This window comes from Wolffia australiana, chromosome 11 (genome assembly GCF_029677425.1).
Source record: "Wolffia australiana isolate 7733 chromosome 11, ASM2967742v1".
Taxonomy (NCBI): Eukaryota; Viridiplantae; Streptophyta; class Magnoliopsida; order Alismatales; family Araceae; genus Wolffia; species Wolffia australiana.
In genome coordinates this window covers 4,435,139-4,451,301 of record NC_135845.1, presented here as the reverse complement: position 1 = coordinate 4,451,301, position 16,163 = coordinate 4,435,139, and the positions used below count along the sequence as shown (strand labels likewise).

The 16,163-nt window shown below is 36.4% G+C and overlaps 1 protein-coding gene and 2 non-coding genes across 3 annotated transcripts; all 3 read right to left on the bottom strand.

The window, feature by feature from the left end:
- Window positions 1-6,458: 6,458 nt before the first annotated feature.
- On the bottom strand, window positions 6,459-6,532 carry TRNAV-CAC (transfer RNA valine (anticodon CAC)). Its single transcript has one exon. It is a non-coding gene; the product is annotated as a tRNA-Val (tRNA).
- Window positions 6,533-7,607: 1,075 nt separating this feature from the next.
- On the bottom strand, window positions 7,608-7,681 carry TRNAV-CAC (transfer RNA valine (anticodon CAC)). The gene has a single exon. It is a non-coding gene; the product is annotated as a tRNA-Val (tRNA).
- Window positions 7,682-9,027: 1,346 nt separating this feature from the next.
- Window positions 9,028-15,109, bottom strand: MAP65-1 (microtubule-associated proteins 65-1). The gene is made up of 10 exons (XM_078582941.1): window positions 14,988-15,109; window positions 14,393-14,480; window positions 14,086-14,289; window positions 13,754-14,002; window positions 13,045-13,260; window positions 12,318-12,473; window positions 11,931-12,242; window positions 11,568-11,655; window positions 10,966-11,114; window positions 9,028-9,533 (listed from the first exon to the last, which is right to left on the bottom strand). Coding segments are annotated over exons 1-10 (1,731 nt in total). The 5' UTR covers window positions 14,990-15,109; the 3' UTR covers window positions 9,028-9,266.
- Window positions 15,110-16,163: the final 1,054 nt, after the last annotated feature.

Genomic DNA, 16,163 nt, shown 5'->3' with positions numbered 1-16,163 from the left:
TATTGCTCTCTCTTTCTCTCTCTATCTCTTAATGCTCTCTCTCTATCTATTTCTCTCTTTCTCTCTCTATCTCTTAATGCTCTCTCTTTATCTATTTCTCTCTTTCTCTCTCTATCTCTTAATGCTCTCTTTATCTATTTCTCTCTTTCTCTCTCTATTTCTCTCTTCCTCTCTATCTCTATCTCTCTATATCTCGTTCTCTCTCTTTCTCTCTCTAGAAGGAAGAAGGAGATAGAAGGGATTGCATGGGAATGCATGGGAGAGGTGATAGGGGATTTCGGGGACACGGACGATGGAGAAAGATGTTGACCAACGTTGGAATCAGCGGACGAGGATGAAGAATGGCGTTGACTCAAATAAACCCTATAAAATAGGAATAATCAATGGCCGCCTGGATTTTGGAATTATGGATGAGCATTGACGTTAATATACTCTCCAACTAATTGAAATGCATTCAAATTATATCGGACATTGATCTTCTAATGTCTCAATAATACGGTTGATTCTTGTAAACCCACTAAATTTAGTGCATTTATTTCTCAAACATTAAAGAATGATAACAATTAATTATTGTAAGTTATTCATTCTTATTGACTTTCCGAGTATTTAAAAACATAAATATGCTAAGTTATATTTATTTTATGGTGTTTATTATTTTGCAGGTATTCTAAATTCTAATCAATGCAAAAGGTGTCATCATGACATCTTTTAATGCATAAAAATATATTTCAAATCAGAAAATTAATTTCTTTACGAATATGATGTCAGAAAAATCCTTAAAATACCAGTAAATGCACAAGAATTAGAATGACAGCCTAAAAATAGATTTAATCATTTTAAGCTTGATAAAACGCAACTGTAAATATTTTAACGTATAAATATATGAAAATTCCCAAGAAATAACCGAATAATTTGTGTGTTGTCACTCATGTATACAAGGACTGAGTGAACAACATCCCGCCTATTTCATAAGTGATCTTTTTTCAGGAGAAAAGAGCTAATCTTTTCAGATAATTTCAATTTTTTTTACCTGTTTTAGGGTTACATGTATATAATTTGATGATAACCATGACTCCCTTAGTGCTATCATGCAGTTATTTTCTCATGGTTATTTAAAGCCTTAGAGATTTTGAAAGTAGTTGAGAACGTAATGGGAGGCTGGTAATTTATACGTGGGTTGGGGTGCCTTTGGTTGAACCACAACTCTTCATCTCTATCTTCTTCCTTCTCTTAATCTCTTCATCTTCTACTTTCTCATAAATAAAATGGAGTTCCGTGCCACTTCATGATATAGAAATGGCAGGGATGTCTTCATGATTTTATTCACAATCAACACAAACAGCGGATGGTTCAGACACGTTAATGCATAAGTTATTAGGATTTAATTGCTTGAGTTGTTTACGAACTATTTGGGAGTTTATTTCAATTCATTATCTCTATCTTGATTTTAGAATTTTTGCCCAGTATTCATATTTTCTGCTTTATCAAGCCTCTTCATTGCTTTCCGCATCATCTTCTTCTGATTTTGTATCATTTACAAAATCAAATCATTTGAATTAGGACACTTTACTTGCTAAAAATGGCTAAAGTATGAAGGTTAGTATGGTTTATTTTTGAAGTTGTGGTGTTGAGGTCTCTATTGGAAATGAACTATCAGCTCTTTGTTGATTTGATGTTGCATTAGTCATCTCCATGAGTCCCATTGATGCTTCCATTGATTAAAATGCATTGAATTGACATCTTCATGGTAGAGAAAATGGGTGAAGAGGATATATAGGTTTCAAAGATACTTTAAGGTAGATCAAGGAATGTTGATTTTTTGCATTAGGAAATTTCAATGCAGATTACAATGCAGAATCTTTGGGAAATTCAAGGATTCTTGGACACACTAGCAATCCGAATGAAGGGAGAGAAAAAAATCATTCCAGCTTGATCCAACTTCAAATGGTGATATCTCACAATCCAGAGGGATTTTTAGGGCACAAAATTTTAGATGGTTCTGTATCACCTCAAATAAGCTCAAAAGTTAGGGTTATAATTTTCCATTGGTATTAAGATTAATCAATAAAAAGTAAACATGTACAGATCGTCTCCATGAGGAAGGTGACAAGGATTTGATATTATTCAAATAGTGATTATTTTGATGAGCTGAAATACATGTAAAATATGAAGTGGAATGACAAGAAAACGCGGGTAGAGATAATGAGAATTGGTACTATAATTAACATGTTAATAGTGGCTAGTAGATAGTCATCCATTTTTTTCTTTTTCCTCGTCATCGGCCCTAACGATTCCTTGTTCACTATTGATGGTTGAGAAGTCAAATTATCAACTATTAGTTATTAGACTGATCACCTCATCTTTCATGATTGCCCTCTCTGAGAATGTCATGTGTCGCTATGTAGACGAAAAGTCAAAATAAAATGCATTTTATTAAGCAATAATTGTGTGATCCAAAAATGTGTCGTCACGCACCGCATAACAAGTCTTCTCTCTTTTATCTCTTTTTTAACTGTCTTCCTTCAAATAAAATTCTGATGTGGCACTCTCGACAGAAAAGAAAAATAATCATTTATGATTGTGTAACGTGTGATAGAATTATATGTGATCGGTAAACCAATCACACATTCCATATCTTGCTCTATGTTCATTAATATGACATATTCATTATAGTGCATAAGTGATGCTCATAATGAAGTCCATGAATCCATGATCTGACTTAGTGAATTATGATGATATCATAATATGAAAAATCACTAGCCTTCAAGCATGTGTTTTAGATATTCATATTAGAAGGATACGCGAGAAGGACATCAAAGTATCCGGATAGAATAACACTATTTAGCCTCACTCATATGATGAGTAGGGTCATTCACGTAGCCATAGGTGTAGATATACTAAGGATAGATAGTGGGTGCTCTAAAGTGGAAAGAGTTCACTGAATTAATTTGTATGAATCCCAAGATAGTGTTATACCAAACTATTAGTCAGGTTGATTCATGTCACAGTTGTATAAATGGACCTTAGACATGAGACACCAAAGACATCTTGTGGACAAATAGTTGTACTTTGAATATGGCTTACACATTTTTAATCATAAGATTCTAAATGGTTTTAGTTCAGGTGCATCAAGAAGTTCATGAAGATGACTGAGTGGTCAAGATCGGATCATCCACCCTCGATATAAGCGGATATATATCAAGGAAGATGATGTGAAAGTCCTTGGCCAAGGTAGTAAAATATCAGAGAAGAGTACTCCGATGATTTCCAAACAGATCAATACTAACTGGGATGACTGATTAGGGTTTGACAATGGACCATACCTTAAGTCGTCCTAGGAGCATTAAGTGGATGTGGGATTATATGTACCTGGTAATCAATGACGAACACGTTCCATGAGTGAGCTGACACACACTCTTTTGTATCTTCTAGAGCATGAGGTGTAGCTTGACACTTCATTGATTGGAGACTCAAACTATCGATTGAGTTAAATTGATCGGAGATTAATTAATCTATATGATGATATCGTTAATTAACTTGGAAGGCCAATCAAGGTTATTGGGTTGCTCGAGTTGTTAACTAGACTGATACAAGGGCCTAGGGGGGGGTCACACGCAAATAGTATTTTGGATGTCGGAAGATATACTTAAGTTTTAGGGTTTTTATGAAAAATACCCACTTAGTATAAATAGGGAAAGGCCCTGAACAAAATTCACCCAGGCCAGAATTGTTCAGAGACCTTCCCCTTCTTCTCCCTTCCCCCACACCTCCTCTCCACTCCCGATGTGATTGGGACGTCGTAACAATGATGACGGAGCATGAACGGGGCTCATCAATGAGGAGGAGATCCAATGTGTCGAGGACCACTTGGATACTTCTAGAGGCTATGCACATGAGCAGCTCCACATGACTCGTTCAAGGATCAAAGGCATCGCAGATGTGATCCGTCCCAAGGTACTTTGTTTCAATGGTTTTATCGATGTCTTTATTGATTATGTAGGTGTCTACCGCTGCGGGGAATCTTCGCCTTCCTCCATGCCAAGGCCAATAAAACCCAACAATGTGGAGACGTATTTCCGTGCACCACATCAGCATCACATATGTTTTAAACCAATAATGGATTTACACGTGGGCACCACGTGTACCACTGCAAATATTGACTTTTAAAAGCTATTTGTTTTATTATTTTCTCTCTCGATTATTGCATCACATTTATTCTCATTTTTTATGCATCTAATCATTGTGAATGCTTTTTATTGGTCACCACTCGATGGAATCGAATGATGAACATGGCATGGTGCATTTTTAAGGAAAAAATACATTAATAAATAATTAAAAATATACACTAAGTCCAAAAAAGTAATAAATATATATATTGACTTACAAAATTCATATCTCCATGAATATAAGGTCAAATAGTTCATAAAAGAATATATTCTGAATCAGAAATTAACGTCTTTAAGAATATGATGTCCAAAAAAATCAATCAAAATCAGAATATCATTCTAAAATCAATTTAATCATTTTAAGCTTAATAAAATGCATATAAAATTTTTTTAATGCATAAAAATATATAAAGTTTAGAGAAATAACCCAATAATTTATGTTTCATCAACCTTCTCAATCCATCCATGGACTTTGGTCAAAAAATAAGAAACCCCCATCTGTTCTTGGAATTTCTTCCTAACTACAATTAGTAGAGTGATTTTTTCATTCAAAATTTCATTTGGGTATGTTCTTGAATCTTTAAATAAAATTATCTGAAAGAGTGATATACTAATCAAGGCTTGTGAAAAGCAAGTACCACTCAACCAGTTGGGCATGTGGACTCAACAAAGTTAGTGTAATATTTGTCTTTTTTCGGACTAACCTCTTCATCTTTTATATGATATTATTTTCATGGAGGATATCCTAGGTTTTTCCTTCCTGAAAGCCAAAATTGGATCCACCTCTGACCCACTTTTATCCGCCTCCGTCCATGTCGCCACCACAAACTGTTACTCTGCATCACTTGGCCCTGATTTGAAATTCACTCATGTGCATCCCCCACCATCTCTGTCATAATCAGTTTTAGTTTTTGTTTGCCTACTCCAATCCATTCATGCCACCTCTATCAATCATCATTCAGCATTGTGAAAGTTCCTTCGAGGGTATTTAATAAGAACTAATTAGTATCAATTACTTAAAAAATTAATCATATTCCTGAAATTGTATTATAAACTATAAAAAAAAATAAAATTCCATCTAAGGAAATTAATTAGTTTCGATGGGAAATTTTTTGTCCCAGCATCTTAGTATTATTTTGCATTGATTTTTAATCTTTCAATTATATTTATTTAATGAGTAAGAAAAAAAATAGTTGTAAAATAGAAAACAAATTTTTCATCCACTTATTCCATACTTTCCCCATGTGTATTTGACCCTTACTCGCTTTGTACTCCTAAGATAAACTATAAATTGTATATAAATTTAAAGCCTTAATTAATGTATTTAACTTTAATTTATGGTTTATTATTCATCATTAGTGTTTCACTTTTCTATCATGTCAAGAGGAGAGGGATGCGCACATGAAGAACTCTTGCATGAGTATTTCGTCCAAGGCTTTCATCTATTTAGATTTTATGTGAATTTTTCATAAGCTCTAAGCTTAAGTATGTATTCACACGTCTAAAAATAAAGTGTGAGGCTCTCTAGCCCCATGTATTATTCTTTTTAACAACTTTAATGGCCCAAAAATCCTTATTGGCCAACCTTATTAATTAGTAATATCAACATATATATTAATTACGCAATGATTGATTTAACCCTATCAATAGGTCTAGTTTCTCCAACTAACTAATCATGAAATGCAGATAAATTATTTGTGGTTAGACGCGTAAACATAATTCATTTTGTGGAATCAATGGCTGCTTGGATGTGGAATTGAAGAAGACATAAGTTCCCACTAATTAAATTGATTGTCAAACGTTTGTCTAGTATGGCTGGCTCATTTAAACCCATTTTATCCGTATATATTTCCAGCCTCTTACTCAATGGATGGAGGATGGACAAGTATCAATTAATTGACTATCTAGTAAATTTTCTTAAACAACTTTTTTTAAGGATTTAATACGAAGAATACCGTGGACCCATTTACACCTAACAAATTTGGCAGAATACCCCATCTGGATTTCTGAATTTTGGGAAAGGATTGAAGCTGTGTAATTAATTGAAAATGGTAGCTAATTTATATCAACTGATCTTTGTATGTTTGACGCTCACTCATATAAACCTAATAAACTATCAGAGTGGTGGACACTTGGATGGGGTTCTGAGGATTGAGAATGGATGGGAATAAAATAGAAACGATTTTTGATGTGCATTAAATTAAAAAAAAATTACCTTAGCAGTTAGCAGTGCGGTTAATCATTAAATAAAATTATTGAAAAAGCAGATTTTTTTTTACATGCAAAATATAATGTCTGAGCCCGGGTTCGAACCGGGGACCTCTAGTGTGTGAGACTAGCGTGATAACCGACTACACCACCCAGACTTGTCGAAATTAATTCACTCTATTAATATATATTCAAAACATATTATTATTTTCCAACCCCTACTTGTATGAAACTCTTTAATCCTTCCAATATATCTTTCATAAATAAAGCGATTTTTTGTAATCCTACAAGAAATCTAGATAACGCTTATTTATAGCCAATCAGCTTTATCAACTTTATGTTAAAATTAAATTAGAAAAATATTCTAATAATTTTTCGCATGTCATCCCTTATCTGTTCTGTTATAATTATTGTACTCATAATTGTCATCCCTATCTGCTTGACGATATCGATATCCAGTAGCACTATGACCCATCCAACCTCCATTATCGTGCTGTTATCCACCTAAAAATGTTATCCAATATAGATTCAAGATCCAACTTATATCTCGATAACTAATTGATGTAGAATCCTAGTTATATCTATTTGATCTTCGCATCTCATGGCTGAATGTTTAGCTCGTATGAACCCAATAAATTATAAGCGTTGATTTTTTTTAATAATTGATCATTCAGTTAGATAAAAACTAATTTATTAGCATTATTTTATCAAAAGAAAAAGAAGTGTCACTATGACCCATCAAACCTCCATTATGGTGATGTTATCCACTTAAAAATATCATCCAATTTAGATTCAAGATTCAACTCATATCTGGATAATTAATTGAAATGGAATCCAAATTATATTTATTGATTTTAATACTCATTCATGGCTCAAGTGTTTAACTCATATGAACCCAATAAATTATATGAGTGATTTTTTTAATAATTTACCATTCAGTTAAATAAAAACTAATTTATTAGCATTATTATTATACCTAAAACATATATAATGGTGATGTTATCCACTTAAAAATATCATCCAATTTAGATTCAAGATTCAACTCATATCTGGATAATTAATTGAAATGGAATCCAAATTATATTTATTGATTTTAATACTCATTCATGGCTCAAGTGTTTAACTCATATGAACCCAATAAATTATATGCGTGATTTTTTTACTAATTTACCATTCAGTTAAATGAAAACTAATTTATTAGCATTATTATTATACCTAAAACATATATAAACATGTCTGGGCCCGGGTTCGAACCGGGGACCTCTAGTGTGTGAGACTAGCGTGATAACCGACTACACCACCCAGACGAGTTGATTTTGACACCTAAAAACAAAAATAATTTTATTTTTTTTGCCATGAATTATCAATATCACCACATAGAACCAATAATTAATCTTAATTTAGATGATATCTATATATCGTAGGGTTGCAAGAGGATTTAGAGTGCACAGAAGTTAATTAACGCTAGAGATTTAGCCTTACCCCAGAGTGCGTCCACTAATCATGGTCATTACAGAAGTCAAACAACATATTTAAGATCAATTAACACTTGATTAGCCGTCTCAGGTCTTAAAAATGAGGTACATGGCAACGTAATTTGCATTCGCTCGAGAACAGGGAACCCAATCAATTAATACTTGAGAGGATCCATACACTAATCATGATTATCAAAAAAGTTTTAAACCTTTTTTTGCCTAATTAACTCTAAAATTATCCATCTCAGGGTTCAGAAATGTGGTAAGTGGCAACGTAATTTGCATTGGCTTGACGACAGGGAAGCCGATCAATTAACACCTGAGAATACGCCAATCATGATCATTAAAGAAGATAATCAACATATTAAGGCTTAATCAACACTCGACTTATCCATCTCAGGGACAAGAAATGAGATAAATGGCTACGTAATTTGCAGGCCCTAGAGAAAAGAGGGAACCCAATCAATTAACACTTGAGAGGGTCCATCCGCTAATAATGATCATTAAAGAAATTAAACATATTTAGGCTTAATTAACACAACTTATCCATCTCAGGGATTGGAAATGACATTAAAATTCACGCAACTTTCAGGCGCTTAAGAACAGGGAAGCCAATCAATTAACACTTGACGGGGTCAATCCCCTAATGCTGATCATTACATAAGTTAAAACAACATATTCAGGCTTAATTAACACTCAACTTATCCATCTCAAGGATTAGAAACAAGATGAATAAGTTGAGAACAAGGAGTCAAAAGGGGTCCACCCACTAACCATGATCACTAAAGAAGTTAAACATCATATTTAAGCTTCACTAAACAAATTATCCATCTCAGGGATTAGAAATGAGATAAATCGGCACTTAGGAACAGGGAAGCCAATCACTTAACACTTGATGGGGGGTCAATGCACTAATCATGATCATTTCAGAAGTTAAACAACATATTTAGGGAGAATTAACACTCAACTTATCGAAATTTAGGGATTAGAAATGAGATGAATGGGGACTTAAGAACAAGGAAGCCAATCAAATATCACTTTAGGGTGGGTTCCATCCACTAGTCATAATCATTACAGAAGTTAAACAACATATTTAGGGAGAATTAACACTCAGCTTATCGAAATTTAGGGATTAGAAATGAGATAAATGGGCACTTAGGAACAGGGAAGCCAATCAATTATTACTTGAGGGTGGGGTCCATCCACTAATCATAATCATTACAGAAGTTAAACAACATATGTAGGCTTCATTAGCTCTCAACTTATCCGTATTTACGGATTAAATATGAGAGAAATGGGCACTTAATAACAGGGAAGCCAATCAATTAACACTTGAAGGCAGGTCTATCCACTAATGATGATCATTACAGAAGTTAAACAACATATTTAGGCATAGTTAACAGTGGATTTACTCACCTCAGGGCGTGTCAGGAAGAGAGTCGTCCTTAGAAATGGCCACGTAATTAGCGGGGGCCGAGAGGCGGCTGCCGTTGTCTCTCTTGGAGTCTTTGGCGGCGGAGCGGGGGCCGCCGTTGTGAAGCGAGAGGCGCTTAGTCGGCGTCCCGTTGGCCCGTGGCCCCATTATCTTTTTTGGGCCCAATGGGCGGCCCGGACTCGGACTGGGCCGTGACCCAAAGATGGATTCTTGCTCAGCGTTTAGCTGCTCGTTGTACTTCTTCTGATCCTGAAAGAAGAGATAGAGAGAGATAGTGAGATAGATTTTGAGTTGGGAGATGAAGAGAGAGATATGAAAGATGTCAAGATGCAATTGAGATATAAATAGAAGTAGAGAGAGATGGGTAGATGCAGATGAATGTAGAGATAGAGGTGTTATGAGAGTGAGAGAGAGATGAAGAGAAAGAGATTGATAGATAGTGTCATTATTGAGATAGAAAAGAATGTAGAGAGAGATGGGTAGATACGGATGGATATAGAGATAACGGTGTGAGGAGAGAGAGGGAGAGATGAAGAGAGAGGGATTGATAGATGTAAAGATGGTATTGAAATATAAATAAAAGTTGCGAGAGATGGATAGATGCAGACGGATATAGAGATAGGGGTGTAGTGCGAGAGAAAGAGAGAGAGAGAGAGAGAGAGATATAAAGAGAAAGATATTGATAGATGTAAAGATGTTATTGAGATATAAATAAAAGCAGAGAGAGATGGGTAGATGCAGGTGCATAAAGAGATAGAGGTGTAATGAGAGAGATGGATAAATAGAGACGGTGAAAGACTTTAGAGCCAGAGAGATGACGAGATAGAGATGTAAATAAAAGAATGATTTTTTCAAACAAAATAAAAGAAAGAGATGGATAGATACAGATGAATAAAGAGATACAGTTGTTGTGAGAGCGAGAGATGAAGAGAAAGAGATTGATAGATATAGTGATACTATTGAGGACAAATAAAAGTAGAAAGAAAAGGATAGACACAAATGGATATAAAGATAGAGGTTTAGTGAGAGTGAGAGAGAGAGATGGGAAAAGCGATGGGAGATAATGAGATAATGACATGGAAGGTATAGATCCTAAAGAGAGATACGGACAGAGACCAAGAGATAAAATTTGGAAAGAAAGAGACACGGAGAGAGAGAGAGAGATGGGTAGAAAAAGAATGAGCTACATATATACAGAATAAACAACATTGAGATATTAACAAGAGTAGAAAGTGATTGATAGATACAGAATAATAAGGAAGTAGAGATTGAGTGAGATAGGGAGAGAGAGAGAGAGAGAGATGGGAAGATGTAGATAGCAACAGACAAGAGTTTGAGTAAGAGATAGAGATTAATGTTCATCAAGGATGACAAATTCGACATCTACGAGGGATGACAGAGAGGACATCTCGTCAACCTCATCATCTGAAAGTGTAAAACTAGAGAAAGTGACGAGAGAACTACGACGAGTCCTCATCCTACTGTTCTCATTCCCAGTGATGATGAACTTCAGTAGAGATCCAGATAAAGAGATGGAAAGAGAAAGAGAGATGGAAAAAGAGAGAGAGAGAGAGATGGAAAGAGAAAGAGAGATGGAAAAGGAGGGAGAGAGAGATGGAAAGAGAATGAGAGATGGAAAGAGAGAGAGAGAGATGGAAAGTGAGAGAGAAAGAGAGGTCACCCTTAATCTCTTCTTTTCTTCCTCTCTATCCTGCCTGAGCATGATGTATTCGTCCAGCATGGCCAATAGAGGAACGCCATCATAGACAAAGGCCATGCCATGCTCCTCCTCCCACGTCCGTGTCTTCGCCACGAGATTATCAACAAGAGCTGAGTGACACAAAAAATATGAACATTAAGATACCGGAATGGACCTGATGAACATTAAAACATGAAAAACTAAGTTGCCGGAAATAACCCAAGAAATTACTAGATTGTCCATGAATGGATCTTTTCTAGCTTATGTTTTCGAATATAATAAGAACATCAAATTTATTTCAATAAAGATAAAACCCATGCATACCAAGGAGTTTGCTTGACCAGCACGAGGGATTTCTAGGCCCGTTTAGGGTTCAAAGAATGAATCTTTTCTAGACTAGGTTTTAGATTACGTTAAGAACATAACACACATTTAGATATAACGCTCATGCATACTAGGAACTTTGTTGACCAGCACACGACCTTTCTCAGTCTGTTTGAGGTTCGAAGAATGAATCTTTTCTAACTTAGGCTTTAGATAATACTATGAATATCAAAAATAATTAATCGTAAGTACAGAAATACCAGGAATTTTGTTGACCAGCACGCGGGCTTTCTCGGCCCGTTTAAGGTTCAAGTGTGCTCCTCTGCTAGAACTGTACCGATTCTCATCCTGCACAAATCAACCCAGTGGTATTGATTAATCAACATTATACTCAATGCAAACCCTAAACCCCAAACTTCTAAACCTCATATCCTAAAGCCCTAATCCTTAAATCCTAAACCCCTAACGATAGTATCTTAAGCCAAACCCCTGAATTCTAAACCACTAAACCCCACATCTAAACCCAAGACTGTTAGCAGAAAAGCCACCCCAACATCTAAAATCCTAAACCCACTAAAATTTTCAAATTAATTCCAAGAAAATTAGAGTAAAACGTCACCCACCCGATTATAATCCTCAAGCCAGCTCTCCTCCTCACACGCCGACATCCACCGGTCAACCTTTTCAAGAATTTCTTTCCTGCCAAGAGCCTCCTCTCTAGCCGTGGAGATTTGGTTGTCCATGTCAGCAAAAAGTTCTGAAGGCTCCACATTTCCAGCATTAATCATAGACATTATCCTCTCCTGGGCTTCAACAGAGTCAACTTCAATGTGGGCCCGGCCGTATATCTCTTCAAGCTCGGCCTGCTTCTTAAATGCAATCTCCTTCATCCTGCTAGTCTTTAGTTGGTCGAGCCTCTCAACTTCCATCTGGGCCTTTTAATAGAGATAATAAAAATAGTGAAGTTACTGAAAGGGAATTGATACTACAGTATTAAAATTAATCCAAACCTGTTCCACGATATCGAGTGCAAGAGCCTTGGGATCGTTGACCTTGTTGACCTCAGCTGAGATGTTACAGGTGACGTGGTTGAACAGGCCCCGCTCGTTCTCGGGAGTATCCATTAGGTTCCATAGATCAATCAACTGGGCCGACAAGGCTTGCAGCTAAAAGTGTTCCAGTAACCAAGGTTAGCTTCATTTCCTTTCGATAGACGTCAAAATTTAAGAATAATTGCTGGAATGGAATCAAATCTTTAGAATGGAATAAGGGCCACAATCCACCTATCTCAGCATTGGAGGTAAATGTGTACAACTATCCAAGATTTCTGTCTATTTATCTATCTATCAAGGAGACAGATTAAAGGATATGTAGATAGATACATACATAAATCGATAGTTATTTTTCATCAAGGACAGAAGAGTTGAACCATGAATCAAATCCATAGAGAGAAAAAGAGGGTTTTGGTTTCACCTTGTACAGCCTGGACGCTTTCTGTTCTAATTGAGAGAGAACCATCATGGCTGACTATCCATCTATCTGGACGCTTTCACTTCTTGTAGAGAGAGAACCAAAGTTTCTATTTATCTATCTATCTATTAGGAATTTAAATGGATACATGGACGGATAGATAAAATAGATAAATAGATAGAGAAGTAAATAGATATTTTCCATTGAAAATTAAAGAGTTGAATTTTAATCAAATCTCTAGAGAGAGGAAGAGGGTCAAAAATTCACCTTGCGCAGCCTAGACGCTTTCTCTTCCTGAAGTGAGAGAACCATCATAGCCAGCTTGGACAATGTGTCATCACTGATGCTCTTCGATCGGACACCAGCAGAGTCTGTCAAACTGGGATGAACCTCAGTCACAGTGGCATAGAAATCCATGCCCAATACTCCACAAAGATTGTGTATCATGTTCACAAAATCTAAAACCTTGTGGAGTCGTTCGCTCTGTAAACAGAGGAAAAATTCAACCATCAAAGAACTTTCAAACGAATTTGAAAAGAAATTATTATATTTGAATTTTAAAATGAAGTCCAAAGGAATTATTATTTCCCAACTTTTGGATTTCAGAACATCAATCAAAAGAAACATAAAGCTGACTGCTTCTATTGACTTGCTAAATTCTGGATTTTAAGGAACTATCTATCTATTCCCGTATTAATTTCCTAAATTACAGAAAGCTGACTCCCTATACTCATTTTTTAAATTATGGATATCGGAGTTTCCATTGCAGTTGAGAAAATTCCAGTCATTTTACACTCTAGATTTCGAATCTTGTTCGGTCTTTTTCTGTTCATTCTGAATTTCGTATCTTGTCGTCTAAGAAATTCGAATATTAAATTTTAAAACGAATTTGACAAGGAAGTAATAAATTAGTATAATCAAATGAACTTTAAAATGAATAAGAAAGAAAATATCATATTTGAATAATGATTGTGACCTTCTCCTTCTGAAGTTCTTGAAGATGAGAGTGGAACTGATCCAACTTCTTCAAAGAAAGGTCGCCGTCATCAAATACGGGTGGCTTGTTGGAATTCAAACCACCATTAATCTCAATTTTTATCTTCTGGATTTCCGAAATGACGTCAGAAAATTTCTTGGCCCGCTCCTCTTTCAGCTTCTTCAGCTCTTCCAGAACCGGCGTCACTGCTGCTAGTTGTTCTTTGATTGTGGCATGCGATTTCTCAATCTAGTAATTATCCGGGTTAAATTATAATCATCAAAAAAACTAAGAAAAAATCAAAAGAAAATGTATTGCGTGAAATTATTTACCGTGCTAAAGTCGCTACTCTCTCCCAGAGCTGAGTAAAGGTTGACCAGAGTTGACCGAGAGTCAGCGAGGGATTGTAGGAGAAGAGCCCTGTTCTTGGATGCCTGGTCAACTTTCCTCTTGTACACGTCCAAACATTCTTGTTCTAATTGCATGAGCATCCTATCTCTCTCCTCATCACTCTCTCCCACGTCATCCCATATTTTCTAAAAAAATCAAAAAAAAAAAATCAGCCCATCCCAACTTGGAATTTCCAAGTTTCTCTCTCTAGAATTGAGCAAAGTTGATTTTTTTAGAAAGATGGTATACCTGAAGCTGATGCAACAAAGATCCGCATGTGGTCTCATTGAAGATATCACCGTCAGAAATGGCAGAAGCCATTGCAGTTAACAAAGGCCTGAAATTAAAAAAAACCCGAAAATTTTTACCACGGAATTAAAAAAATCAACCGAATAATTACTCGAATCATGAAAGCATGTATATAAAAATGTGGAAATATCAACGATTCGATTAGAAGATCTCCCATCTAGAAAAAGAAATATTCGAATAATCACTGGAATCAAGAAAGCAAATAAAAAATTAGTGAAAACCGATTGGGCATTTAATACCCACGAACGCGACAACTAGAGGAGGAATAAAACAGAGAGACTTCATTCTGCCGAACGATCTTGATTTCTGCCGAAGGAATCCAAGACTCTATTCGAAGATCTTCCATTTAGAAAAAAAACATAAAAAAAGGTCAGAAACCCAGAAAACATAACATCTAGAAAATAATCAACGAGACAAGAACAGGCCCAAAAACTCAATCCAATAGGAAATAAAAAAACCTCAAAACGCGCCATCCGGGTTCGTTTTGCAAGATAAGAACGCAAAATAGAGGACAAAACTAAGGGGGGAAACCCACATTGTTCAATAAAATCCAAAGACGAAGACGACCCACCAAAAAACTCACAAATAGAAACCAAACGAGAACCCAACACAGCAAAGACCACGCCTTTTTCTTCACCCAAATCTTAGAAGAGCAAGAACCCAGAAAAAAAGATGGATAGAGAGAGAGAGAAAAGCAAATGCCAATCTTGAATCGCCTTACTCGCCCTCTCCTGTTCTTCCCCCCTGAAGAACCGGGCGAAACTGACTCTGAGCTGACTAGAAAGCGACTAAACAATAGAGAGAGAAAGAGCTAGAAAGAGAGACAGAAAGAGAAAGAAAGAGCTAGAAAGAGAGAGAGAGAGAGAGAGAGAGAGAGAAAGAGAAAGAGAGAGAGAGAGAAAGAGAGAGAGAGAAAGAGAAAGAGAGAAAGAGAGAGAAAGAGAAAGAAAGAGAGAGAAAGAAAGAGAGAGAGAGAGAGAGAGAGAGAGAGAGTTGCTCAGACCAACCTCGGCAGAGAAGAGTGGGAACGAGTAGAGCAGAGGAAAGTAGGCCCAACGCAGAGAAACTTAAGTAATTTTCTCTTCTTCTTCTTCTTCTTCTTCTTCTTCTTACTATCTTAATCCCCATTTCCGATTCTAGAAAAAAAACTCCAGAAAATTCACAAATAGCAGTTGTAAAAACGTATAAAAAGATTAAATCTGTGAGAAAAATAAAAAACCACGCCTTTTTTTAGTGTTTTTAACCGCAGTTTTGGAATAAATTAACGCTTTGAAATTTGTCCTTCCCGCTCTCACCTCGAGGAGCGGCGGGGTCGGGTCACCGCCCGTACGGTCACCTCCCACGTGGCATGACGTCAGAGACAGTCAACGTTGACCGACAGTGGGGATCGTGGCCTTTAACGTGCGCCGTCTTCCGCGCCCATGACGTGGGCCCCACGCCAGTTGCGGATCACGTGCGGAAACGACAACGGCTTCCCGGCCGTTGGATGATGATCCAGCGGTTCAGATGCATCGAACGTCGGTCCAAGCTTAGCTGTAAAAGGCCCGTTGACTTTTCCAATCCAGGCCCATTAGGCCCACTTTCTTGGGGGTAACGTCACCGCAAAGCAAGTATAGTGCAGGGACGATTTTTTGGTTCCGGGACAAAAAAATCGTCCCGTCCAAGGGTTTGGACGAAATTGGGGAGTAAAATTCGCCCCGTGGGACGAAAA